The following is a 26,568-nucleotide window of genomic DNA, read 5'->3' on the forward strand; positions in this document are numbered from 1 at the left end:
AGGTCATGGTGGTCGGCAAGCAGGCGGAACTATGGGGTGACTTGTGGTGGCCTCCTGAACTGGGTGTGACCCCTACTCCAGCATCGGAGATAAAAAATCTAGGGGTTTGGCTGGACCCGACCCTTAGTTACATCTGCCATACTAAGAAGGTGGCTGCTACCTGCCACGGCATTATCCGAGGTCTAAGACCTATTCTGAAATTTTTCGATGCGCCCACCAGGCAGCTAGTGGTTCAGGCGTCAGTGTTGTCCCGGCTAGATTATGCTAGCTCGCTTCTGGTGGGGATTAATCAGTCGGAAGTCATCCGGCTGCAGCGAGTTCAAAATGCTGCAGCCAGAGTGGTGATTGGCCTGCCAAGGCAGTGCTCTGTCTCAAACACGCTGCGCTCTCTCCACTGGCTTCCTGTGAACCAGAGGACAAAATTCAAGGTACTTTGCCTTGCTTTTAAAATCCTCAAGGGTTCATCTCCCCAAATTTTGGAGAATCTCCTGGTGCCATATGTACCCTCGCGAACCCTTAGATCTCTGGGCCAAAATCTGGCAGTTGTCCCGCGTTTTAGGTTGAGCTGAGTTGGTGGTCGCTCTTTTCGGGTGTTGGCGGCGAAGTTGTGGAACTCTCTCCCCCTCACACCCGGGCTCTTGAAGACCTCTTTCTGTTCAGACGCGCCATTAAGACCATTCTATTTGTTTAGACTATACCTTTCTGCTTTACTGTGGTTCCATTTTTCTGGCCTTTTTACTGAGTTGTGTTTTGTGTACCTTGCAGTGCGCGGGATGCCCCTTTGCTGGGGCAGCTGAGCGCGGTATAAGTGTAGATAACATAACATAACATAACTATCCAAGCATTCATAACACTAGCATTCACAGATTAGGGCAGATCATCAAGCATAGCAACCAGGACATAATCTCTTGTACGCCTGCGACAAAAAACTGCCTATAGAAAGTCCATCCAACCATTGGATTCGGGGTGGAAGCCTAGTGAACGGGCAACGTGCAGCTCTAAAAGAATGGGCACTAAAAGGAAAGAGGAAAATTTGCTATAGCGTGGTTGTTCCTGAGAGTTGAGGCCAGGATTGTTTGTCAAGCGAAGGGCCACCACCCTCTTTACAGGCCTTACAAATTAAAAAGGTGGAGAGGCAATTATTTTGAATATTTGCATGCCTTTTGAAATTGGTGTATGCTAATGTTGCTCGGCCCACCTGAGCTTTCCAGGTATGGGCTTAAAACGCAGGAATAGTGCAGAGTACAGAGCACTTGTAGGCCTAGTGGCAGATTCACTAACTGACTAATTCAGTGGCATTTTGGAAAAAAACAAGAAACTGTTTTAGCGGGGGAGTTCCAGATGGTCATCAATGACTCCAGTAGGTTGCAAAGTGTTGGGGTCAATGATGAGGAAGAGCCTTACCTGGTGTAGGAGAACTGTAGTTTTGTCTGTTAGTGTTTACTGTGTGAATCAAGTTAATGATTTACATCGGTCTTCTCGTACACTAGGTGGGCTAATTGTAGGTTGTAACTAAGGGGAATGGTTGATTCAATGCGCTCTTGTTCAGCAAGCTTTGCGTTTTCTTTTTACCTACTCATGAAGGAGACCTGGTTAAAGAAATGACCATTTTGAAGACTTACCTTGATTAGAGTTGTTTTTATTGAATAAGGTCACGTATTTCATGTTTATAGAGGTTGCTAGAGGTAAGCTTGGAATTGATAACCGTTGGACAGTCTTCTGAGTGTGACGATCACAAATCTGGAAAGTAGTTGGTTGATTTTGCTGCATTAACATTGTTCAGGATATTTTGTTTAAGGGTGTGTGATAGTGGAGCACTTGGTGTTTGTGTTGATGGTATTTTGGACTGTAGGTCTAAAGGCAAAGAACACAGGGAAATATTTAAACTGGACAGAGTGGTGTGGAAGCAGGACGCCATGTCCTTCAGATTGCAATGCACTGTACTTTGGATTTATTATTCTGTTGGGTCATTTGTAATAAGTTACTGGCTTTCTGCTTCTCTCAAATGAAATATATTTTTGTGAGTTTTTGTATAACTTTATTTAATGCTGAGGCACACTAAATAAGTTACTGTGCATAGCATGGGTCCTTATTTCTGGTTCGCTAACATCTCTCTGCTCTTATTATTAGATCAATTTCAAAATTGAGGACAGATCATTTGACTTACAGCCACTTAGCAATTTCTGGCCCAAGTTGACTTTTCATTTTGGTGGTTGATTTGAAGTAGGATTGTGTGAAGATTGTTTTGCATGAAGGTTCGGTGAGTGGATGTGGGTTTTTGGTTTTCCATGAATGAACAGAAGTATTTTGATCAGAGACATTTAGATTGTTTTAGTTGACCAGTAGTTAAGGTTGACGGATAAAAAAGTTGGTTAGGCAGTCCACGCATTAGTGTTTGATGGGAGAATTGCAAATAAATTTGGATAAGGATGCAAAGAGGTCTGGGGCCTGTTTGAGAGGAATGCTGCTTACAGTATGTTAGTTATGCCTGCTGAGACATTTTTGCATTTTTGCTTTTTTCACAGGAATAGTCCAGTGAGGTTTGTATGTTAAGCTAATTATGCTAAGGCATTAGGCTTTGGTGCGCGGGGTGAGTATTTGTGGAGCAAGACTTTTGTAAGAGAGCCATGTACATGGATGCAAGGCGTAGGGTAGGGGTCTTGAGCCCGCTGTTTTTGAAAGCAAAGACTTCAAATGTATGGCTACAAATGTAACCCCAACATGCACCTCCCAGATGATCCAGCCTTAGGAATTAGCAGTTGTAACGGCAAAGTGCATCCATAATGGTTTAGGACGCAGGAGAGAATGGAGTTTATATGAAAAGTAGAAAGTTGGGAGTGGGAGTCTGGGTTAGGCAGAATCAACCAGTAAATTGTACTAGAGTGGGATAAGGTGTCAAGGATACTGTGAGATACGTGTCTTTTGGAGGTATTCGTTGGGTTTGGGGCAAGGTCCTTTGTGAATGAAATGTCTCTAGATCATGTGGTGTTCCTTTAGGCTAGAGAGTAATTTGTCTTGGTGTAGTCGGATGTAGCTTATGATGAGTTTTCATAGGTGTTGGAGTCTGATTGTTGTTATGTCGGTGCAGTGGTGAGGACACTGGGAGTTCATCCTTCAGTGGTAATTTGTAACAGTTCAGAGCGTTAGATGGTTTCACAATATTCAGAATGGGTAAGCTATCGGAAAGTTCAATTTGTCAATTATTACATTTTAGACATGAATACACATACTAATAAATTAATTGGCATTTCAAAGAGGGTATGTTAGACTCAAGATTCCTTAACCACAGTGAATAAACTTATCTAAGGAATCTTTAGTCTGTCATGCTCTGTTGTGCAGAGTCACTAGGGAGGGTGTATGTTAGACCATTTAAATATAATCTCCAAATCTCTCTTGTTTTGAATATAATAAACCATTTGAAAATTTCAAGGACACATGTATAAGATTACATGTATACATTTCTAGTATGTGTGCACAGACTAATGATTACCTTTAAAATTACTAGAAATTGTGTATCAACTATCTCTTTACGCAATGTGCTGGCTTCTGCGCATCATAAAGAATTTGAAAACGTTGCCTTGTATCCATAGATTGGGAATTAATAACAATTACTGCACTTGTTGCATAGGCTAACTAATAAAATTGCTGCTAAATACAAAAGTATTTTATATTGATGCCTGGGATAAAGACTAACATTATTGGCTATTGTGTATACCTAATGATTAAACTCAAATCATGTCTTGTGTGCACAGGATACCCTTTAATGATCAAATACTTTGAATCATATCCGCTAATAGTTTATTTAAAATAATTGTCTTGTGTACATAAGCTACCCAGGATATATACTTACTGGGATGTATATAAAATGACTGGGGTGTGTGAGAGTTTGTATGTACTGCATTTTATGCACAGGCCCTCATGTAATGTTCGATTACAGACGTACAAATGGTATAGATTCAGGCGATCCTCCACCAGGACTGAGGCCCATAATAGGGACAAACTATTGGTTTCTTCTTCTCATTCGCTTCTTGGTGAAGAGGTGATTGCTTTCGATAAGGTGTATTAAAAAAAATCCGCATCTTCTGGTGAGAAGATACGCACATTTCTCTCATGGGCAATCTGTAGTAACAGTTTCAACTTTTGTTTAGTATTTTTAGACTGGGTGAAACGTACAGTTCTCTGCCATTGTCGTTGTGGGACGGAGAACTTTTCCTCTTCAGAGGTCCATCTCTAATCAATGTGTGGATCCCGGAGAAGTCTGAAAGCTTCCTCTTCTAACCCCAGCGCCTTAATTCAATCCACATCTAGAGACCATTCAGAAACTGTAGTGTATCTAAAGAGAGATGTCGTCCAGTCAGTCATTCGTGCATTTTTTGAGGAATGTCTTAATATGCAATACTTTTTAACTTACCTTGCACCAGTTTTTAAAAGTTCATTTTCATCCACAGCAGAGTCCTGCTTTAGTTGCTTTGCTAGACCTCCCAACTCAAAATACGCAGTAGACTTAGAAACAGAAATTTTCGAGATGATGAAAGACTAACTAAATGGCATATGGCATTGCACAATTTATATCCTCTACAGAATCCCCAATATGGTCGGAAAAAGATTTAGCTTGGTGGCCAGAAGTAGAGGTGAAGCATGGTGGCTAAACTAAACTCCTACCACCTTTAGAAGAGTGCTTGAGCTTCTAGGGCATTTTGTAAGTGTGGCGCCAGGTCGGCTCCAACTAAGGGCATGCACCCTCAGACTTTCAATGTCCTCAGTGGTTTCTTCAAGGTGTTTACCCAGACAAGGAGAGCCCAAGGGCTATTGCTTTCCACATAAAGTGGTACCTACTGCAGAAGACATTAAGGCCCAAATACAAGTCTGGCGATCCACGAACTGCCAAACTCGCGGGGGTGCGGCGGTCTCCCCCGCCTTATTATGAATAGGACTGCGGAACCGCTGCGGTTGCCGGGGAACTTCTATTCCCTGGCAGTGTTGTGGTGGTGTAGGACATCAATATGCTTGGTGGGACCGTCACCGACCCACCAAGCATTTTAGGAGTGTCCTTTCTGCCAGGGTTTTTATGGCGGTTCCTACTCTGCGAAAACCCTGGTGGAGGGAAAATAAAGGAGGCCCTCTGTGCCCTGTGGATGCAGACACCAGTTTGGCACAGCATAGACTTTTCAGTGTATGCCAAGAAGCCTCTATTTCCAAACATTGTGGGTGTAGAGGGTCTCTGGGGAAGCCCTCGTTGGATGCCCGTATACGCCAACTATAAGGGAACATTTTTGATCTCTTTCATTGAAAAGGTAACTCCCTCTGGCCCAGGCAAAGGGGGCATTGGCTCATGCAGTGTTGTGAATACTAATGTGAATCAAGGATACACTAGCTCCGTAGTAGGTCCCTGAAAGGAGGCAGGTTCCCCGGGTTGAGCCTGTTTGCAAGGTTAAACTCCCTAACATCAGCCACATATTGCGTTGTTTGACAGATTATTCATGTGCTTCTGCTGCAGCAGCATTACTATTAACTATGTATGGAGCACACCCTACAAGGTGAAGCTTCCTCTGGTATTAATTTTGATTGGTCAATGGTATCCATTTCGTTGACGCTGGAAATATTTAGACGGCTGTCTTTGTCATTTCATCCTACTGAGTTTGATTTAAAAAAAATATATATATATTACACCTTAGTTGGGTTAAAATATTGATCGTGGATGTGCAAAGAGAAAATCAGTTTGTGTTTTGCTGCTTTTTTATTATTTTCCACAATCTAGGTGTACTCTTAAGCACACCTTTAAAATGATATGTTCAATTGCAGCTCTGGATTTATTGCACATAACAGCGCCTCAAACCTCTTAGTCATTTGGTGCGCTAGGCCTGAGAGACTGCCTTGTATGTGCAACTCTCTCTTGGACTGAGAGGGTGAAGTTCAGTACCCTTCATTCTGAGACTTGCCGTAAGGAATACAGATAACTAAAACAATCTAATCTGTGAGATACATGAATGCACTCCTTTAATGGGAGCACATTGTGGTGATATAGTTAATGTTTGGTACACCTTATCGGTGAATATTGAAATAAGGTTATAGTCGTGATCTGTGGGTCTGGTCCACAACCCTTCGTCCTTCGGATAGGCCTTCAACCCGCATAGGGTGTGCCCTTAGTTTATCTGAACCCCACTGTGTAACTCCATTTTGATGCACGCTTTGATTTACACTTCCCACGCCACTCCCTGTCACTCCTCTTTCAGCACCTCGTGAAATCTCGGGACTTACTTGTCAGGCCTAAATTGAGCCTCATCCCACCTCCGTTTGAGCCCTGCTGGAATTGTTCACCCTACCATTCAGTCTGTAAACCAGCTACAGGAGTTGGAGGCTTTCCTCCCAAAGGAGACTGCAGCGGCGAGCTGGAGTTTCAGTGCGGCTTCAAACAAGGACAAATCACCCGCACGGGTACCAGATATCATGACGGGACCAACATTTTGCCACCACAGAGTTCTTTGACACTCAGGGTGGACACCAGCAGATCCAATCCGTTCCACACAGCCTGCTGCTTGACACCAGAATTTAGTCTTTTTTACAAACCAAGACATGAATGTTACCCGTATTCCTTTTGTTCGAAGCCTTATCCGCTACCCTGTCTGCCCCGGCACTGCTCATGTAGTGCTGAAGGCCTACAGGTGTCTTCTAAGGAATAGTCCTCATTGCACATCAGGATTGGTTGCTCCCTGATCTTCATAAATGGAGAAGTTACTTCAAGAAGGACTTCTCCCAATCTTCCATGATTAAATTAAATTGAGTGGACACTAAAGTGTACAAGTTTGAAATTAAACTTATTAGTCACAGACCCAAAGTCCACTCTGGCCCATGTTTCTGTAATCTGGTTTGAAATAAAGGGGCTCAACTATAGGTATTCCAGCAGTGCCCATAGCATGTATCTGTTACTACTGATCAATGTGAGCTGTACATCATTAAAGCAAGTGTGCGAATGCCATACCTGCTGCTGTTTGGATGTTGGATAATGTAGCGTAGTATTAAACATTGGCCAGAGGGCTACTGTTTTCCAAGAGCCCGGCTTTGTCATCTCACGTGGCATGAATATCTTCCGACATTGACCCAGGCCTGGAGTTTCTTATCCCCAAGCATTTTTTTAGTACAGCCGGGCATGCACTTGGCAATGTGTTCAAGTTTATGTCTTTTTCATTTCGTTAGCAAAAGGAATAAGCTAAATTACACATGTGAGTTAAGTAGCTTTATTTCCTGTCATTTTGTTTCCTGAACAGTGGCTGTAGTTAATTCAGCCCAAGGCATATCTGAGTACATTTTAGAATGGCCCTTTGAACCTGTAGATTTTAAAAATAATTTCCTTGAGACAATTTAGGTGGAAATGTATCATTTTATCCTCTGTTTTCCAAACATATCTTCAGGGCAGAATCTCACAGGACAATCTGTTTTTGAGCTTTTTCATGTTGTCTGCTGAGCTCAAGTTCTCCTTGAACCTCTTCCGCTCGTCTCACAGCTTTCAATTTTTATCTTGTGCTAAGAATATGCACCACTGACAGACATCAGATGTTTATTCCTACCCAACTCAGTGGTACTTATTTTATCAAACTTGGAAGGGTGAAAGGCCGACTGGACCCGCTTTGATTCACAGTTGTCACCATGGGACGTCAAACCCAGATCCCTGAAGTGGAGTCACTGGTCCACTGAGACCCCTTGCCTGGCTAGATCTTTGTGTTAAAACGCTATACCAGTGCATAACCCAGGTCAATAATACTTAACTCCTGGTGGATAAATCATAATTTCATATGTAAATTGATATAATGCTAGACCTACACGCAGAGCTGGCAGAAGCGGATTTCCCCAAGTGCGTGTAGAACCACCTCAAACAGACCAGTGTTTGCAAAAGCAGACTGAAATATTTGAGGTGTGAACAGATTTTGTGCACACACAAAGCCAGCAATCCATGACCATTCGTGAGAGAAATTAGTAGTACCTCCAAATTATCTGATGGTGCTCACTTGGAACTAAAGTTCAGTGGTTACCCGCAATAAGAATAGTACAGCTACATAAGGTGCCAAAAATAACAATTAGAACGCATAGATATAAAGAACCTCTGGCCAGATGTAGGACCATTCACTTTTGCAAGTTGCAAATTGCCTCGAATTGCGACTCACAATTTACGACTCGCAAAGTGAATGTACAACAGTATCTCAGACACTGTTTGCGATTCCCAATGGGGTCGCAAATTGCATGCCTCATTAATATTCATGAGGCGATCGCAATTTGCGACCCCATTGGGAATGGCTAGCACTCCATGGGATGGTGGCCCGCTGGGGTCAGCAGACCACCATGTCTGTGACTGCTTTTTCAACAAAGCAGTTTTTAGGTCTCGCCTACGCAGCGCGCATGCACTGCATAGGAAAAGACCTATAGAAATCGCTTCGGCTATTCAGCAAAAACGTGCACGGATTGCATTGCTTTCAATGGCAATGCGTGCACGTTTGGCGATTCCCTTGCGGGAGCGAGCTTTGGCAACATATGTTTGCTCGCTCCCGCAAGGGAATCACTGTGTGTTCTCTCGCACTCCCCCACCCCTCCCACTTGTTAGCCCAGAGCAGCGGGACGCTGCAGCTGCATTCACAGCCACTCTTGTTTTCCGTGTTGCAAATGGGTGCTATTTAGAGGAGATATCTTCAAAACAAGGGCCTGATTACAAAAAACACATTGTCCCTTGATTTGCGACCTTCCAAATCATGTGTGCCCTTCACGCAGCCGGCAAAATAATTAACCCATTTCTCAACTACTCTGCGACTGTAATTTGCCTTGAATTGGTACTTAGCAATACTGCATTTACATTTAAGGTAAACCATGCATAAATCCGCATAACATCAGTGCATTACTTTCACAGCACACACTTTCTGGATAAAATGTCTTTGAACTAAAGAGTATAGATACAGAATGGTGAGTTGCACACCTGTATAATTCCATTCTGCAAGTAAATCTAGTTTGGTTTGTAGGGGCGGAGCTAAGCGCACATTATTCACCTGGGGATAGTAGAGCACATAAAAGTGGGTGGCAGTTGCAGAAAGTTAAGCTGTTTGATACCGACGGACCAAGCGGGAGTATTTTGCGGTTTTTGCCGTGAGATAGAAGTAATCTGGGTGATTTTAGAATACGTGAAAGTTCGGAAAAGGTTTATTTAAAGACTAAGGAACATGTGTTACAGTAAGCTTGGGGCAGAGAATGTTATTATTAAACAGCAAGCACTGGCTGGAGAGGTCATAAATCATAGAGCACAGCTTCGCTGAGCAGAGTTCAGATAATGGGCTTCTGGGCTGAAAGTGGCAAATAGAGGACAATTCTAATTATGTTGGTAGTAGGATTACACACATTTAGTAAGTGTACATAGGTGTGTGCAGTAGGCCCACAGTGGTGTACTTATTTTGAGTGTATGCAGCATGTAGATCGCAGTATAAGCATGATATTTGCAGCTATTGGTGATGTATATTTTTAATTTTTGTAGGTACCCCCGAAGAAGGGTTTTATGCCCGAAATGCACTGGGTGTTTTTGAAATAAATGGTGACACGTGGAAGCATGCTGCATTCTTGTGCTTTTTTGAAGAATAATGAAACTTAATAGAAATGAGTCAAATGAATTGAAGGAAACAGAGGAGTACAGAGTACAAACATGAAAGGATAAAATTGTGGAACAAGCGGTTTATGGATTTAATTCATTGGATTTGTTTTGAAATAATGGCTGTGCCGCTTGATGGGAATCGAAATGCGGTTCCCTTGTGTTCTTTTAACTAAAGAGGACATCACTCTAGTCACGAAATAAACCGTGTACGCGGCGTTACGTTTGGTCAAAAAATTATATCTTCCCTTTCTTTAAAAAATGTTTTAAAAAAGCATTGAGGAAGCCAATCGATTGGGCGCGTTAAATCTTGCTAAGTGCTATATTCTTTCCAAGAGTCATTGACCACATGGAACAGTGCAGCATTAGCAACCACCAATGCATGGTTCCTTTTCACACAAAGTTACTGATACAACTTAATTAGAGGGAGAGGTGTGGCGCAGCAGCCAAAGTGTCTGATTTGGAAGCGCAAGGCTCACGGTTCGATCGCCGGCGGCAGTTCAGCTCAATGTGACTCTGGGTAATAGCACGCTTCATCTCCCCGGCCCGAAGGGATAATATATTCGCGCTTTACAAAGATGGACTGTTAGTTTATATTATTTGGTTGCCCCTCTACATCACAGTTTCAAAGGAAAACCGTGAAAGGGGAAAACACAGTGAAAAATAAGGATAACTTCCAAGAATGTTTGCTGCCGCTGAGAAGGCAGTGGCCAAGTGAGCAAGGGACTCACGTCTGAGCATACCCTGCCACACTTAAGGGGAACAAAGCGATACAAAAGGGGATGATGGACAGAGCGTTTGAGCAAATCAAACACTCACCCCCAGTCAACTGATCTGGGTTTAATCCATCACCATTCTTTAGCTCACTCGGCCACCCCAGTTCAGACATGATCATATGCAAATCAGTTTGGCCCTGTGCCTCTTGGGAACAGTCCAGCACGAACTGCCAAGCCATGTCTTCCCTGGACCAGAAACAAGCATCCTGGGACCAGTTTCGGATTCATCCTCTTTTGTATCGCTTTGTTCGCCCTAAGTGTGGCAGGGTATGCTCAGACGTGAGTCCCTTGCTCACTTGGCCACTGGATTCAAGATAGCCTGGCTGATGAGGATTATGAATCCGAAACCGGTCCCAGGATGCTTGTTTCCGGTCCATGGAAGACCTGGCTTGGCAGTTCGGGCTGTACTGTTCCCATGAGGCACAGGGTCAGACTGATTTGCATATAGCCATGTCTGAAATGGTGTGGCTGAGTGGGCTAAAGAATGGTGGTGGATTAAACCCAGATCAGTTGACTGGGGGTGAGTGTTTGATTTGCTCAAACGCTCCGTCCATCATCCCCTTTTGTATCGCCGCTGAGAAGGCAGGGTTCGGGAAAAGCACTGTTCTCAAGGCACTACAATGCGTGCTGCTCAAAGAGATCGCTTGTTTCAATACTTGTGCATGGTTCATAAGGCATTACATAGCTTATTCTGGGAACTTTACATGGTGTTCCACCTTTATCATCGATTCGGGTACCTGAGTTCAACCGGTCAGAAGATAGTCTTTGTTCACCTGCACAGAAAAGGCGTGAAATAGCTGCAAATTCGCAGGTCTATTTTCTGGAGCACTCTCCTTGCACACCTGTGGATCGAGTGTGACCCTTTGGATTTCACAGGGAATTAATGATCCACTGCATCCTCCCCGCTTCTGGTTAGGAGGGTCTATGCTTTTTCCAGACTTGTATGCAAAAGATCACACTGGAAGACTGCTTTTCAGTGGGTATAAAAGGAGAGCCAGCATGCACATTTATTTAATGTTTCTCTATCAGATGTATAGCCCAAGGGTGTTTCAGTGACTATTAGAGATTCCTTCCATACTAGACCCTGAGTGATCCTTATGTGAACTTATTTTGTTCTCATTCACTCATTCATTCCTCTGAGGCAGCCTGCAGAGCTCCACAAACGCAATGAGGCAATACCTCGTATCCTAGCTCTCAGAAGGCTTTTCGTACAAGGAGGTCGTACAGCGGGAGCTCTAGGCAGTGGCAAGACACTTCCGGTAGGAGCTCACACTGCTAGTCATCTAGTGCTCCGAAGGCTTAACTGGGGGAACAGGACCCTCACACTGCTAGATTCTTCTAGGACTGAAAAGGTCTTGATCCTGCCATCCACACTGCCTTGTAAGGTTCAGAAGTGTATTAGTTTACATGTACTCCTGTGGCATGTGTCGCACATGGACGTTTTAAGGATTTTGGGGGCCCTGGGCCAAACGTATTTTGGAGGCCCCTGTTCGGAACAGCTTTGAATTTATGATCCAGTTTCAGTTCTTTTATGCAATCATTGGCCAGGTGACAGTACGCATGCACACTGGTCCAAATTCTAAAGTGTTTACATGTACTATTTAGGAATGGTTATGTGTGTGTTCAATATTGTAAGACAGCAACAGCTCACTAATATTGCTGTAAATAATAGCCTAGGAATATGCAAGGACCTGTTTGATCTAAAATAAACTTATTTATGGATGTTGCATGAAACACAAACCCATTTCTCTGCAAAATGTCTGTAAAGGACCCACACATCACCCAGAATAAAAACAAGCATTGGCATAGCCAATAGATCGCGCTTTTGGGACCTTATAAGTATTTAGTTATGCAGCACAATATCCTTGGTCCAACATCAACTGTTGCATGGCTAAACACTTATAAGGTCCCAAAAGCGAGACCGATTGGCTATGCCAATGCTGGTTTTTAATGCAGCCCGTTTTCCTTAAAGGAAAATGGGATGCATTTAAAAAAGAAAAATGAAACTTCAGTTTCATTTTTTAAGGGTAGGCAGTGGTCACTGAGACCACTGCCTGCTCTTAAAAAATATTTTTGCACACACTCACAAACGGGAAGGGGTTCCCTGGGGACTCGTTTGCGAGTGGTTTACCACCTACTTGAAGTAAGTGGTAAACTGCAAGTGTTTTGTGACCACAAATGCGGTCGCACAACAATAGTACATGGCACTGAGACTCGCTATTAGGAAGGGACGCCCCTTCCTAATAGCGAGAGTCTCAAACTCTATTTTGCTAGTCAGTAACTCGCAAAATAACGTTTGTACATGCCAGGACCCATTTTTTGCGGTCGCAAACGGTCCGATCTGCCGTTTGCGAGCGCAGAAAATGGTCGTACATCTCGCCCCTCATCACTTCCTCACTGAAAGTTTAATAACACCCTACAGATAAAGTTTCTCAACACAGACCGAACAAAAAACATTGTATGTGATGCAGATAAGTATGCAGTAGCCAACAATGTACATAACATGAACCCATTGGGGTATGCACTGATATTTCCTAGCGAGTCTCCACGCAAATGTATGTATGCTTTGGAAAACGTACTGCCCAAACCTACCTGGAAAGCAATGGGGCATTGTGCTCAGTCAGGCCGAACAATTTAAGATTGTGTAGGAAGGTTTTTCTTCCTAATCAGATCTGTGGCACAGTGTTATTCCAGATATTGGGTCTGGAACCTAATTTATTTTCTGTTTTTTATTTTTTTTCACCTCTCTTCTAGCCAGGTGGTGTTACATTAGCCTTCTGAGTCATTTCTGGCCTCTGGTGGTTTCTGTGAAGTACAAGAAAAAAATGAGACCAGCCGAGAAACTAGTGTCTGACCATCTTGCCGGGAGAGCTTGTGTTCTCACATCTGAAGCTCCCCTGTACTGTCTGCACCTCTGGGTAGTAATGTGAGTACATGCTCAGCACAGGTGGTAGGGTAGGTACCCTTAACGTGTGGAGCATGGGCACTTCAATGAGGTGGGCTAAGGCAGTGACTTAAGAGCAGTATGTAGGGATATCATCAAATTACTGCAAAAGCCCCAAAGAATTGCCTTCATGGTATCTCCAGCCGTAATTGCGGGACTGTAAAACTGCACCCAGGATTCTTGAGACTAGGGGTATCAGTAATTCTGGGTTGCAGTATTAGAGCGGATATATCTAATCCCCTATAAGCCCCTATGGAATGGGGCATTGTATGCGGAAATATTTGCTACTACACTGGTTTCCACAACTACTGTAATCCTGAACCTTTGTTGCTAGGACAAATTCCTCCATGACCTGTGCAGTTTGTCCCCAGAATCTCATCCAGCTTTACCACGATCCATAATACTGCATAAGTGATAATGCCAATTTGGTCGAAGCTCCAAATCAGTATTTAAGTAGCTACTCTTAATGAGGGCGTAAGGCCTCAACTACGAGTTTGCCGTAATTGCATTGTCATTTATTGCATAATAAACCATGATCTCCAGAGGTAATTCTGAGTTTTGCCCTCAAAATGAGGCGTAACATGCAGATATGGGTGCTTACAACCAAAAAAAAACCAGTTCCTTTTATTTACTAGGTCTTTTTCACCTGGTAAACTCCAAAAATGTATCTGGTGAAATATCTGACTGTCCAATTTTACCAACAGACTCTAAATTTGGTTCAGTAATTACCAGAGGTAGTCGTATTAGAGGACTAAGGGCCTGATTTAGAGTTTGGAGGATGCGAATACTCGTTGCAAACATGACCGATGTCACATCCTCCTTATTACAAGTGATAATTGATATAATTCACTTGGAATAGGCCGTGTGGTGACGTAGGGAGGTTTGTGACAGTACCCCATTCATCCCCAGTGGATGTGGCGCAGAGGCCAGAGCTGCCTACTCGAGAGCTGGGGATCCGGGTTCGAGTCTCTGCGTCGGCGCAACATCCTAAAATTGTGGGCAAATCACATAATCTCCCCGTGCCCATGACAGCGCTTGGATAACCTCATGGGTGATGAGCTGCGCTATATAAATCTAACTTTTAAATCAGACCCTGGCGGTATAGAGAACCTTCGAGCAGGAAAAGTTCCATTTAGCCTGGAGTAACCCTTTTGTTGTCCTTGTAGAGTCTATTTTCAACTGTTCCAGCCGGCAGGAGGGCCCTCTCAGATCTGGGCTGATGCACAGCTCGGTTTACTGACGCTCCAGGCTCGTTTTTAAGCAAACGGCTCGGAGACAGATGCACACGAAAAAAAGAGCGAGAAAAGGTAGCCTTAAGTGCAGTAAAATATGTTTGTGTGGTGAATATTTCTGCATAATGTGCATTTTGCTTCGGCCAAGTCAGCCATGTTACAGCTGTTTTTCTGGGAAACCAGGGCCGAGATGAGTAGCTACATTCTTTCAGATTAAATCGGGCATTGCTCCCTTTTTGAATAATTGTTTCTTTTTTACAGAGCCAAAGTTCAATTTTTGACAAGGATATTTATTAATACTATTAATGTTTTAGGACACAGATTAAGGTTTTGAAGTTTTCTGGTATTTTGCCAATTTCTTTTGAGCCTGAAGTTAACAATCTGCTTTATGGAAGTTGTTTTCCAAACGGGTCAAGGCCTGTGACAGCTGATAGTTGTGATCTAGATACCCTTTCATTGCAGTGTGAAACTTCTATCATTCACACAGATTACAGTCCTACAGCTTAGATTAGTTTATAAATATGCCAACTCTTGTGTTTAGCTCCAACATGCCAAAGCGGCATCCAACTTTACTATGCTCCACTCAGTACTACAGCTTTCATCCCCTTTGGGTGGTTGGAAGACTGACTTGGGCTTGCGGACACTCCAGCATGAATTGACTGCATGAACCATAGGTTGCAGCAGGTACTTTAACCTAACATGCAAAGTTAATGACCATCCTCCCTTAATTTTCCCTGGTTATTTTGCCCTGCCATGCCAATGATTGTTTAGCTGCAACAGTTGGCATTATTATTTGGCCATAATGAATAGCATATTTTTTGTATTTGAGAATGTTATGGTGTTTTTGGGGCAATTTCCTACTCGTGTTGGTCTACTTCACGAAGTGTGAGTGGCTGGTGGGAATACGTGAGGGAGCTCGCCTATTTAAATACCCCCCACTATAGATCTCTTGGATGGAGACGTTTGGGTTGTCGTTTTGCGTATGTTCTTGAATTGCCATTTACAACAGTGTCTGGAGACTTGTTTTTTAGCTTGTTCATTTGGAAAAATATTCATTGTCCTAAGTAACTCGGACACAAGTGGGAAGACATTGCAACAGCTACTGCTTGTGATCTTTGGAACCTCCGGAGCCAGATATGACCGTCAGCCCACAGAATACCAAGGTGCCTCCTTTTACGACTTTGACTCTTAGGGGAGTGGGAGTGATGGCAAACCGTCCTGGATTGCTCTCGATGTTTGGTAGGTGGTACAGCAGTCCAATGCAGTTAACACTACAGTAGTGCACATTAAATGTAGTGTCTAGACACTTTAATAACTTTTATAAGACATTTATTTTCTCTGACCCATCCAGAGTGAGTGATCTGGTCCACAGTGTTGTGAATCGCATGTGCAGAGCGATGAAGTGCACCACTGGCCAGCCCCAAGAAAAATCAGTGTACCCCTAGATGCTTGCGCTCTTACCTCTAACATTTGGTAGCAGAGTCAGGGAATCTCCTCTGTGTTCTATCCTGGTGGATGTTGGATAAGACATCTGTTCTATATAAAGTGGTTATTAGGGTCCGGCTGAGCACAAGTCTCTGGTGTTGGCTGCATTTCACGCTTCGGATAGTGATCCTCGCCGCAACATTCATAAGGTAGTAAGGCAGATTTGCAGCAAAACAGTCAAGTTTCCCCCTTTCTCTCCTTCTGCAAAGTTTAATTTGGTGTCTTGGTAAGAAACATCCCATAATGTTCTCAGAGCGTTGGTCCCATGGTGATGGCGGACATAATATCACCAGGGCTTAGGGAGTTGATTCGCAGTCCTTCCGTCAACAAGGTACCCGTTACTGCACTTCACTTTTCTTCTGCCAAAATGTAACGTACTGTAAGTGCAATTGATAATGTGCTCAACTACCTTAATGGTGTCCTGGAGCATAAGGCTAATGATTAACTGAGAACCGGAAGCAGCAGTTACAATTAAACTGGAAAAAACACATTTTCAGAGCTTGCCGAAATGGCAGCAAATTGGTTTATAACGATAAGGTAGACAGGAAGGGAAAATGCACATTGCAGCTGCGATCACTGAACGCGACCAGCTCAGACCCAGTGGGACCACAAGCAAGAAGATTTGGTTCTTCAGACTTAAGGTTGCCACCAGGGAAAGAAATATGGAACTCGTGCTGAAAGTAGGAAGCATCAAAACTATAGTAGACTCGAAAAACTATATACATGGCCTTAGAAGATGATCCGTTTAGAGACTTGAAGGATAATGCAATGCTCTCCGGGATGAGTAGACTGAAAAATGCTCGGGAAGGTTAAAAGCAAGATGAGCTGCCATATTTTGAATTCTCTGAAGATGGTCCAAGGTACATGCAGGTGACACCAAAAACAGAATTATAATTAAGTCCCCTAGGTATAGACACCTGCACTACCAAGGAACATGTGTGTGCCAGTAGATAATGCATAGCTCTTAGTTTTAGCAAGAGAAAATGGGTAGAAGAGTGAGAGATCTAGATCAAACTGAAAGCCAAGATTACAGAGTGCGGCGGCAGGAACAGGATCAGCACCAAATTGAGAAGGTCCAGAAACCCATGGGAAGAGTCCTCAGAGCTTTGAGCCCAGAGACCACTAAACATTCTGTTTTGTCTGTGTTTAGCTTACTTAATGTGTTACTCATCCGATCACCTACAGCAACTATACAATCATGAAAGTTGGAACCCACATGATGTGTATGTTGTCTTTAAATGGTATCAAGATCTGTGGATCATTTGTGTAACTCATAAATGTGAGACCAAAGGAGTTGATGAGCTGAGCCAACGGACCTTCTTAGAGGTTGAAAAGGGTTTGACTCAAAGAGGAGCCTTAGGGGATGCTGTGAGACACCGATTCAAAATCCTAGCAAAAGTGGGCAATCCACTTACGCTCTGTCCGACAAGTAGGGGCCTACTCCAAGTCAGGGCCAGGGGATTGAATCCCAACTTCCTTTAATCAAAGCAGAAAATGGTAATGAGAGGCAATATCAAAGGGCACCGACAAATACAACTGAGCCAGAGCCAAGGAACTGCTCTGCTCCACCAATAACCACAAATCATCAAAAACCGAGACTTAGGTGGGTTCCGTACTATGGAAAAGTTGGAAACTAGACTGTGCAACGTCAAGACTGTTATTATAATCTAAAAGGAGGACAGCTGCTTGTTGATAGCCTTCTCCGACAATTTTGTTGGAAAAGAAAGCAGATCTATATATTTAACAAGTCACCAGATAGTTTTCTTTTTAAAAAGGGGAATATCCAACTCCTGCTTCCAAGATGGTGAGACCATCTCCAGGATAGTAGATTTATTGCATAAACCTAAAGCTTATAAAGTCTGGAGAGCTATCAGGGGTCCCCTTGATTTAAAAAAAAAAAAAAAAATGCAGGGAGCAGCTCTTAATTTAAGCTGGCAATTGCAAGTGGGACCCACTCTCACTTATTTTGGGGGTTATTTTTTCTCATCAGACTTTGACCCAGAGCAAGAAAGAGATAAGCTCACAAGAGGAAAAGGAGGAGGATAATCAAGACAGAAAAATCTTGACATAGGCTAAATTGGGAACCTGCAAACTGAGATAAAGGGGCAGAAAGTGTCTGGTGATGAACTAACTTGCCAAGAGGTGGTATCAAGACTATTCAGAATGCCGGCAATCAATAGTGTTGGACGTGGACTTCTGAGCAACACATTGGGCCCAGGCACTTATTCGTTTACAAATTAAACACTGGCAAGAGGGGATATGGGTCCATAGGAGAAACCAAGGATAATAGATCTAAAGTTACAGCGAAGAAGGGAATCCGCAGACACAGATTGAATGAAAGATTTGGAGACCTGGGAAGCCTTGGAAGCATGCATCACAAGAGCTTTGGAAGCAGTCGCAGCTCACACCGAAAGGGCATCACTGATAGCATTATCCTTAATCTCAGAAAACTGATATGTTGCGCTTTGACTGAGAATGCTTTGATGTGAAGCTGTAAAAAGCTGGAGCTACCAGTGAGCTTACGGTCTGGAAAACGTTCTTGGAAGCGTTACACACATTAATAATTTTAGCAGCATAGTCGTTTCCATTGGTTGATTGAAGCTCACGTTTGTAACCCTTAAGGGCAGTCTTCAATGTAACCTTATTGACCTAATCAACCTGCCATTTCTGCTACAAACATTTAAACTCCAATGTAGCCGGATTTAAAGTGGAGTTATTGTCTGGAGTGGAGCGTTCAGCACCTTGCAGATCGACCAGAAGGAAGTAATACATCTAGAGTTGTGGTGATCCGCTTGTTAAACTCATTGAGGTCTTTGTCTAAAGTAGAGGAAAAAGAGGAGACACTAGTCGCAGACAGAACTTTAGCGAACACTTCCGACCCGAACGTTTGGATATGGTTTTAATACCCAAATTAAAAGAGTATTTATTAGAATTGGGTAGTCTAATTTCAAAGGGAATAACAGAGTGGCCCTTGCATTCCTGAGTAATAGGGGAGCCAGTGACCAGTTTCGAAGGGGCAAAAAAAAAAATCCGTTACCCAGCTAAATGGATGGAACCAGTTATTAATTGATTCAGATAGAGACCAGCGAGCAAACAAAGCAAGATTATCAGAAAACTGTGCCCAGGCTTTAAAATCACCTAAAACTAACAAGGAGGTATGACTGAGCAGATTACCAGGATTAGGGCGTACAGGTCTGGGGCAAGAGCAGAGTGTGCCAGATAATGCAAAGACCGCGACATTGACATTCAGAAGTCCATTGCTTCGGCATAAGGAAAAGAATTGACATCCAAGAGAGTTAATTTAATGGAGATCTTGAAGACCATGGCAGGACCATCTCCTTGCCTATTGGGGCAGGCTGGGTGGGTAAGCTGATACAAGATCGGAAGCAGAAGATACAGAGGTGCAGGGGAACAGTGGATTCACTTATCTCAAGGCTATGCTATCTAGAAAGGCAACCTATCAGCATGCTACACATACATAGGGGTCTTCCACCCATAGGTGTCCCAGCCCCTTGTGTATACCACTGTCATGTCGCACACTAGTGTCGCCACTGTGTGATGACAAATTGCTCAGATTTAATCAGGAGAGCCACAAGTCAGACTCTCCAGCCTACACACTACTATTAATTAGCTCCCGGCAACTCCATGTTGTTTCTTGGCTTGAATATAGTCACCCATTTTAAAAGGATGAACACTTTGATTTCCCCCATCCCCATTTGAATTCTCTGCTTGCTAGAGGACTTAAGATGTGAGTGTGAGTTTCCTATGCTGGAAGTATTCCGGGCATAGATGAAATTGTGACATCTGGAGCAAGGTGGCACAGTGCTACAGCCCCAAGGACTCTACTTTTAACTATTTAGTGCTTTTTTTAAATTCTTCAAATGTCTGTTTTTAGGTCGAGCCTGGGCAGCGCATGCGCTGCTCTGAGAGGCATGCTGTTTTCAGGTAGGGACTTGAAGCTCCGCCCATTTCCCACCCATCTTTTCAATTGGCTCCTCTTACTGTCCTTTCTAAATCGTTGTTTAAATTAGAAATGACCATGCCTTTTATATATGTGTTGGTTTGCAAAACGCAAATAAAAGGCATTGTCATTTACAATGCCAATAGCTTAAACTCTAGCAAGTGTGAGACCTATTGCATTGCAAATGCTTGTTTAAGAACTGGCACAGAGACATCTTTCGCTGTCCCAGAAGGCTTGTGTATTAAAAATAATCGCAATTTTAAAATACTTATATACATGCATACATAGAAGGGTTTTGAGCTCACCCTCGCCTTCCATTGTTCTATAAAATGTCATAATTTTGCTTTTGCCCTCCCGGCTCTACAATAGATCTGCTCATCCACTGGCTCGCTTATATTGTAAATGGCAGCATTTAACCTGAGTACATGTACATATTCACCTAAAAATCAGTGCACTTCAGTGCCAGGTCTGGCATGTCAAGCTCTCCTTTCATTTTTTCACATATTATTTATTTATTTCACCTATTTTTCTTTGCAAATAAGGTCATCACCTTTTTAAATTAGGATTTTTTTTTAAATTTCGATTGCATGTGCTTACAAAAAAAATAAAGAAAAAAGAAAAATGCATGATTGCTAAGGTCAGATCTTGTGGCTTTGCCAAGGTTTGTTACAGTTTGATGTGCGTTGGGGTGTAAGGGCACATTTCTTTCTGCTTTTTCTTCACACGTGAATCATATTTCCATCCATACCTCAGTAAAAAGATGGATGTATGTTGATCTTTCTCACACTTACTGCAATAGTGTCTACTTAAACCATATGTGGGCTTAGCATGCGATGAGCGTCTGAAAAGGCCTTTGAATTAGTGAATACCAGCACCATTGCAACTTTATTGCAATTCCAACACCCATTTGTGGAAGCAAACATTTTGTCGGCCCCCTCCTTTACTTAAGTCTCTGGGAAATACAATCTTCTGGATGATTTTCCAGTCGCAAGGGCCATCATCCATCAGAAAATGTTGCAGCTCCTTATGTTGGTCATCAGAATCTATTATGTCTCACAACACTCACTTTTCTAAAAATTCCTTTACTTATTTATGCAAAACAAATTATTAATCCAGGCACCTATGTTCAATGTAAAATGTACTACAGCATTTTTGTACAACAAATTATAAAATTCCTTAGCTTAATGAATAATTCAGTCATGGGTGGGCATTGTAATGTTGCACTTCTGAAAGATCCTGAGACACATGTGTCTGAAAACCTGGCAGAACGAACCTTTTCCACAAAATGGCGACCTTGTTTAAAAACACATACGCAGCGTCCTTTTCTGTCCATGTTGAAAGCATCGAACACCCACTCTTGTACTTCTGCATCCCAAGTCCCTACTCTGGAATACGCCACTGGACGTAGTACAGGACATGAATGGGGTGCTCACCCAACCTGAAACACCTAGATCTAACTTCTTGATGCTCTTTTAAACCATTTTGACCAGATGTCTCTTGTTCTGTTTGCAGACAAGTCCCGCAGGCTGCAGCATCCATGAAGGCTGGAAAATGGGACCGGAAGAAGGTGAGCAGAGTGCATGATGCTTGTATTGATAATGGGTGAGGGTTAGTGTGGAACGCAGTGGTGGCTTCTGAGCCAAACTTTTGGGTTTGGTACTTCTCTCTGAAGCGTCTTAAAATGGAGGCTGACGTCCTTTCCCTGGAGAGATGTCACGTCCGATGCTAGGATCCTGTAATGGCCACTCTGTTTCACATCAAATTGCTAAAGTATTGTAACAGACTGAAGTCAGGGAAATGATGTCACTGTCTCACATAAGGTGTTTTTAGGTCTCGACTATTGTATTCCGCAAGGAATAAATAGCCGAGAGTATTGAGGGCAAAATAAGCACTGAAACCATCACGGATTTCGTCGAGTGCATGTGCACATGCACGTGCTTTTCCTGAGCCGCCTGCCTCCGAGAGCTTCACTTCAAAGGCATCCAGTCCCCCGCTTCACACTTTTCACGGCCGCCAGGCCTTGTCTCGCATTTCTCCTCTTCAACCCTGCTGTTGCACTTCAAAGGGATCACCTCCCCCGCCCCCTGCTTCACACTTTTCACAGCCGCCAGGCCGTGTCTCGCATTTCTCCTCTTCACCCCTGCTGTTAGACCATTTTCATTCAGTTAAACCTGGGTTAGACTATTGTTACCCAATCCCAACACCTGAATCTGTATCTCTTGTTGTTTTAGCTACACGCCTCCCCTCACCTCCATTGTACAACCGCCTTTTTAATGCAATGTGGCAATGAATTTATTATAAACTGCTATATGTTTGCCGATATCAATCAATCCATCAATCAATCATGGCATTTGCATAGCGCGCTACTCACCCGGAAGGGTCTCAAGGCGCTTGGGGGAAGGGGGTTCGCTACTGCTCGAACAGCCAGGTCTTATTTCTATAGGTATGGACCCAGCTTGCGGTTCGGGGCAATGTTTTGGTTTCCAGCTAGAGCTCGCCTGCCCTTTACATTAGTGCTTGCTTGTTAGCAGTGGCTTAATTTTGCGAAAGACTGTGCTGCAACAGCTTTGCTTTCAACGTGAGGTTAATGTTTTTGTTTTTTTCGTTTTCGCTACACCTTCCCCAGCATTTGTCATGCTGCATTATTAGTGCTCCATGCCTCTGCATCAACCACTTAGCATTGCTTCTACGGTGATGTTTTTATTTACATTTTAGCGACAGCCCTCCCCCCACCACCGTTGTACGATCACCCCTGCCCTTTATGTTAGTGCTTGCTTGTTAATGGTGGCTTAATTTTGCGAAATACTGCAGCTACAGCTTTGCTTTCCACAGAAGGTGATTTTTTCGAGGCTATATATTGGTTTTAGCAACACTCTTTCGCTGTAGCAACTGCTTTGCTTTTGGCGTGTTTTACATTTCGTTTTCGATACAGCATTTCTTAGACCGCATTCTTAGTGATCCATGCCTTTGCATCAACACATTAGCGTTGCTTCTGAGGCTAAGTTTTTATTTTCATTTTAGGTACAACCCTCCCACATCTCCATTATACCACTGCCTTATTCATACTATATAGCAATTAAGTTCTTAAAGACTGCTGTGTGTTTGTCGCTATTATTTGTATACTTATGGACCCAGCCACCAGACTTACACAGAAGCTTGCTTTGCTTTGCTTTGCCATTTCGTTCGATGCATTGCTTCGGTTTCCAGCTCCCCTGCCCTTTACATTGGTGCTTGCTTATAACACCTACACACTCTGCATCACTTGGTGCGCTCAGCAAAAAAAAAGAGTTAGTAATCCTATAGTGTAGCAAACTATATGGACATTTAACTGAGTTCCTTTTACAGTGTTGTACTTAATGAGCTGTTAGTGTAAGCAAACAAAACAGCCCACAGTAGTTCGTGCGCTCAGCAAACACGCCAAACAGTTAATAAGCATGTATTGTAACCAGCTATATGGACATCTAACTGCGCTCCCTATAACAGTTTTGTCATCAATATGTTCTCAGCGCAAACTTGCCTAAAAATTATTTGGTGAGCCAGGTTAAGGGCCGGATTACAAATGAAAAGTTGCTATGGCACAAATGTTAAAACCATCCTCATACTCTTCCTCTTTCTTTGCCTCGGTTTTTATCTCCTCATTCTACTACCCATCCACTTACCAACCATTCCATCCCATTAGCCAGCTAGCCAGTAACCCACCCACCCATCTATCTACCCACTCATCCATGCATGCGTCAACCCATAACCCTCTCTCTTTCATGCTTTCTCTCCTTCTTTTGTCTCTTTCTCTTTGTCACACACTCTTATTCTAATTATATATCTTGTATCTCCCTCTGTATCTCACTATTTTCTTAAACCTTCTCTGTGCCATGTTCAGTAAACGTTAAGGAGCTTCAATAAAAAAACAGCGGCGCCAGCAGTAACCTCTGGGCTTCCATAGCCAGCGGCACATATGCAGCATTTCGTTTGAGGCAATGTTTTTGTTTCACTACAGCTCCCCAGTCATTTACATTGGTGCTGTGTGTTTGCCGATATTATTTCTATACTTATGGACGTAGCCAGCGGCAATGTTTCGGTTTCAGCTACAGCTCCACTTCCGTTTTCCGTTTAGTTAAATATTACATTTACTAATACTGTGCTATTTGTTAGCCAAACACGTCATATTGCTAATGTCTCCAATGTTTTTGCCTGTAATAGTGGTCCAATTACAATTTTTGGAGTTATATAGTCTTTTGCTGCTAAGCGCATAATGTTTATAAATGTAAAACGGTTTTCCCTTATAGCTATCATGTGATTTCCTCCGCACACAATAGTTTTTTTTTAAACTACGTTAGTGTCTGTCCTAACGTCCATTTCCTTGTAGCCACAGCCATCAAATTCACAGGCCTCTTTTTCATTCGGTGTTTTTCTTTTACAATTCAAACACATCATTGCACCCTTGCTGCTTGGCTTAGTGTTAAAGCTGCACCCAAGTACTTCACAGTTCTTCTTCACATTGTGTGCTTTAGCGCCATAGGAGAAACAAATAACTTCAAAATAGCAGTGTAACTTGGCGTCCGTCTTCTTGGAGCGGCCCAAGGTTACTACTTCACAGGTTTATAAAAATACCATATATACGTTAACAAGGCTGTATTGTTGCTATCAACTACAAGTCTTGCTTTTCCGCTGTGTTTCTCTATTGCCAATTATGTGCCTCCAAGGCACAAACTTAGATCAAATGCGCTATCATCCCTTTATTACAATAATAGTTAACTTAGAATACCCCTCCCACCTCAGCATGGTGAAGTGCCTTTATTTACATCGCTGGTGCTTTCAGAACCCTCCCGCCTCCCAACACAGCATGACAAAGCGCCTTCATTTATTTAAAATCACCGTCGCTTTCACTTTGGGCCCGTCTGCTGAGAGAGGCTAGATGTTAAGTCTGACTGAGTCTAAGGTAAAATTCAGGAAAAAAAATGGTGAGGCAAATACGCGTGTTTGGTATGGGTTATGTAATTGCAGGCTATTGTGTTAAACTGTTTGCTGGCGGCCTGTACTCGGGTCTTGTTATGGATTCCTCTAATGGAGTTCAAGCAACAGTGGTCAACATACAAGGACTACTCAAAACGCAGACGTTTGTGCAATTACAAAACTGAATCACTGATATACACTGTTCGCATTTGCCCGGCTTACCTACCTAGACACTGTAGATGGCAAAGGCCGCTTTTCATTTAAAAAGGGTGTTGCTCTGTTAAAGATGCCCTATAATATGTAATGAGCAGAGAGAATCTCAAAATAACCAGACGCCTTGTTAAATTCATAGACGCTGCCCTGCCACGCCTAAAGGCTAAAGAGCCTGGCCCATACCAACAAAATGACCACTGGTCTGATTTTAAGTTAAATTCTAAACTTTTATTATCATTTATATCCAGGACAAATTAAGGCTTGCTGGTATGTCTCTTATATTTTTGTTCTTTTAGGCCACGATGAATAATTTTGGAGATTTACATTTTTAATAAAGCAGATGAGTTACATCAATCAAAATAAAAGACTGTTTGGATTCTGTACTCTAATTGTTCATTTTAATGCTCTATGTATTGTATATTTTTAATTAATTTTACAATAAACATTTACATTTTTTTAGTTCAAACACAACACACACAACCACACACACACACACACACACACACACACACACACAACCAAACACACACAACCACACACACACAACCACACACACACAACCACACACACAACCACACACACAACCACACACAAAGCCATACACACAACCACAACCACACACACACACACACACAACCACACACACAACCACACAGATAACCACACACACAACCACACCATCAGTGCACACTTTCACCAGGCACAGACACCATCAGTCGTCGGTGCACGCTTTCACCTGGCACAAACACCACCAGCCGTCAGTGCACGCTTCCACCAGGCACACACCACCAGCTGTCAGTGCACGCTTTCACCAGGCACACACACCACCAGCTGTCAGTGCACGCTTCCACCAGGCACACACACCACCAGCCGTCAGTGGACGCTTCCACCAGGCACACACTCCACCAGCCGGCAGTGCACACTTTCACCAGGCACACACACCACCGGCCATCAGTGCACAATTTCTACAGGCACACACACCACCAGCCATCAGTGCACACATCAATTGTGAATGCATCCACAATTAACTATTGTAGCAATCGCAGTATGGTGCACTTTACTTTTAAACATATTCATCTAAAGCGCAGCATGCCACCATTGCTACAAAAATAAATACACATTTTTTTGGCCTACAATTTATAGACTTTTGTTGCAATTGGTGTTGCAATATTTAGCAATGCCAATAGCTCAAACTTAATCAATGCAAGACCTATTGCATTGCAAATGCTTGTTTAAATGCTGTTACAGTCATGTTGCAAAGATAATTGACCTAAGTTTTCATGCAGCAGACTAGTTGACATGCAGGTGAATCTAAAAGTACTCTGGAGGTGTCCAGAGTTAGTCACAGGTCCAGTGTTACCTCCTAGCCATTAGTCTGTTGGGAAATT

At 43.0% G+C, this 26,568-nt stretch overlaps 1 protein-coding gene across 1 annotated transcript in view; it reads left to right on the top strand.

Moving 5' to 3' along the window:
• The window catches only part of PHGDH (phosphoglycerate dehydrogenase), a 175,411-nt gene that overhangs the window by 91,300 nt on the left and 57,543 nt on the right, over positions 1-26,568 (top strand). Inside the window, exon 4 of the mRNA XM_078652629.1 lies at positions 21,530-21,584. Coding sequence (XP_078508755.1) covers positions 21,530-21,584 — 55 coding nt within the window. The remainder of the gene's footprint in view (positions 1-21,529; positions 21,585-26,568) is intronic.

The sequence above is a fragment of the Lissotriton helveticus genome, chromosome 7 (genome assembly GCF_964261635.1).
Source record: "Lissotriton helveticus chromosome 7, aLisHel1.1, whole genome shotgun sequence".
Classification (NCBI taxonomy): domain Eukaryota; kingdom Metazoa; phylum Chordata; class Amphibia; order Caudata; family Salamandridae; genus Lissotriton; species Lissotriton helveticus.